General features: G+C 44.4%; 1 protein-coding gene across 1 annotated transcript; it reads right to left on the bottom strand.

Annotated features, from left to right (window-relative positions):
* Positions 1-873: 873 nt before the first annotated feature.
* On the bottom strand, positions 874-1,585 carry LOC131820378 (polyubiquitin). Its single transcript, XM_059155953.1, has one exon. It carries the CDS (start codon positions 1,485-1,487, stop codon positions 1,026-1,028), a length of 462 nt encoding a protein of 153 aa, XP_059011936.1. The 5' UTR covers positions 1,488-1,585; the 3' UTR covers positions 874-1,025.
* Between the last annotated feature and the right edge of the window lie 303 nt (positions 1,586-1,888).

The raw sequence follows: 1,888 nt of genomic DNA, 5'->3' as shown, positions 1-1,888 counted from the left end.
AAGGGGCAGAAGTAATAAGGAAGCAGAAGGAAAATCATCTGGAATAAATGGTTGTATGAGGACATGGCAAGTGCCCAGTAGCTAAGTATTGAGACTTGGCAGTGCTTCCAGGCTCCCACGTCACATAAAGGCAAAACAAAATTTCCTACATTCTAAGCAGTAGGAAACAAATCAGTGACCCTGCAGGGAGAAATGCTCATGATTGTTCTGGCTCTTACATCTAGAAGTGTTAAGCAGATGAGTCAAAATCATTGCAGGATATCTAGAATACTTTACTACTAACAGGTGAACATAAAGTTTAGTATCCGGGCTGGGATAAAGGAGACAGTGTTAACTAATAGATCCATAAAAAATGTTCCCAGTTGGAGGCTACTCAGCTATGTGATTCACTTTTCTTTCCTTTTACCGAAGAAGTCAAAATGCTTTTGACAAATTTGGAGACTGAAATTCTGGACAGACTACTTGTGGAACAATGTGTCACTCCCTGTACCTGAAAGTTGCAGCTCCAGGAGACTACAAACCTTGTACTAGAATTTGCGAATTTCCTAGGTGTCATAGCCCTTGTTGGGAGCCTTTAGCTTCTGCAGTAATAGCCCCTTTTCATCAATTTGGCATTTTTTTTCTAGCAATTTTAGAGGATTATCCATCACTTTCACGGGGAGGGGAATAAATGTATCATCTCAGGAGATTTTATAATCTGCAATTTCCTTATCTATTAGGCTCTTCCATCATTGGTCTAGTTTAGGGATTCCCAAACATTTTAATATAAGAATCCCTTGGCGAGGCAATACTTTTATACCAAGGGCTGGGATCACTCCCAGTAATGTTGGGTGGGGTCCAGAAGTCTAAATTTTTTTTTTTTTTTACCATGCAATGAAACTTTTATTAACATTTTGAACAGCTATTGAGAAAACCAGTGACTCAGTTATTACTGAAACTGGTAATTTCTAAACTTAAATTGGGGCAAAATGGCTATAGTGCAGAGCAATGCCATCATTGGGCACTATGAATTCAAAACTGAAGAATTAACAGCCACCCCTCAGACGGAGAACCAGGTGGAGAGTTGACTCTTTCTGGATGTTGTAATCAGAAAGAGTGCAGCCATCTTCTAGCTGCTTGCCGGCAAAGATAAGCCTCTGCTGGTCAGGGGGGATGCCCTCCTTATCTTGGATCTTGGCCTTTACATTTTCAATGGTGTCACTAGGCTCCACCTCCAGGGTGATGGTCTTGCCAGTCAGGGTCTTCACGAAGATCTGCATGCCACCCCTCAGGCGCAGGACCAGGTGCAGGGTGGACTCTTTCTGGATGTTGTAATCAGAAAGAGTGCGGCCATCTTCCAGCTGCTTGCCAGCAAAGATAAGCCTCTGCTGGTCAGGGGGGAGGCCCTCTTTGTCTTGGATCTTGGCCTTCACATTCTCGATGGTGTCACTGGGCTCCACCTCCAGGGTGATGGTCTTGCCGGTCAGGGTCTTCACGAAAATCTGCATTCTGACCTGTTAGCGAGTGAAGGACACTGAATGCAATCACGTCGACTCACTCAAACGCCAAGACACCCACACCCGACAATGCCAGCCGCTCCTGAACCCAGAAGTCTAAATTTTTGACAATGACTCAGCTGATTCCTATGCAGATGCTCCAAGGACCACACTTTGGAAAACACCTCCTGTGAATCACCAAGTCTACAGAGCCCATTACTTAGGAATAACCATGGCTAGGGCTCTGCTGAATACCAATTTGCAATTATGTTCAGAGGAGAGCCGGAGAAGGAAAGATAGATGAACAGGAAAGTTTACCCCCAGCCCATGATGCATCTATCTCCAGTGCCTGTGCTAGGACTTGCTAGGGACACTGTCCCTACAGTCAGAAGCAAGTCTAGGGTTTTTTTGTT

This window comes from Mustela lutreola, chromosome 18, assembly GCF_030435805.1.
Source record: "Mustela lutreola isolate mMusLut2 chromosome 18, mMusLut2.pri, whole genome shotgun sequence".
NCBI lineage: Eukaryota > Metazoa > Chordata > Mammalia > Carnivora > Mustelidae > Mustela > Mustela lutreola.
The sequence above is the reverse complement of the archived record's forward strand: the minus strand, read 5'-3'. Positions and strand labels throughout refer to the sequence as shown.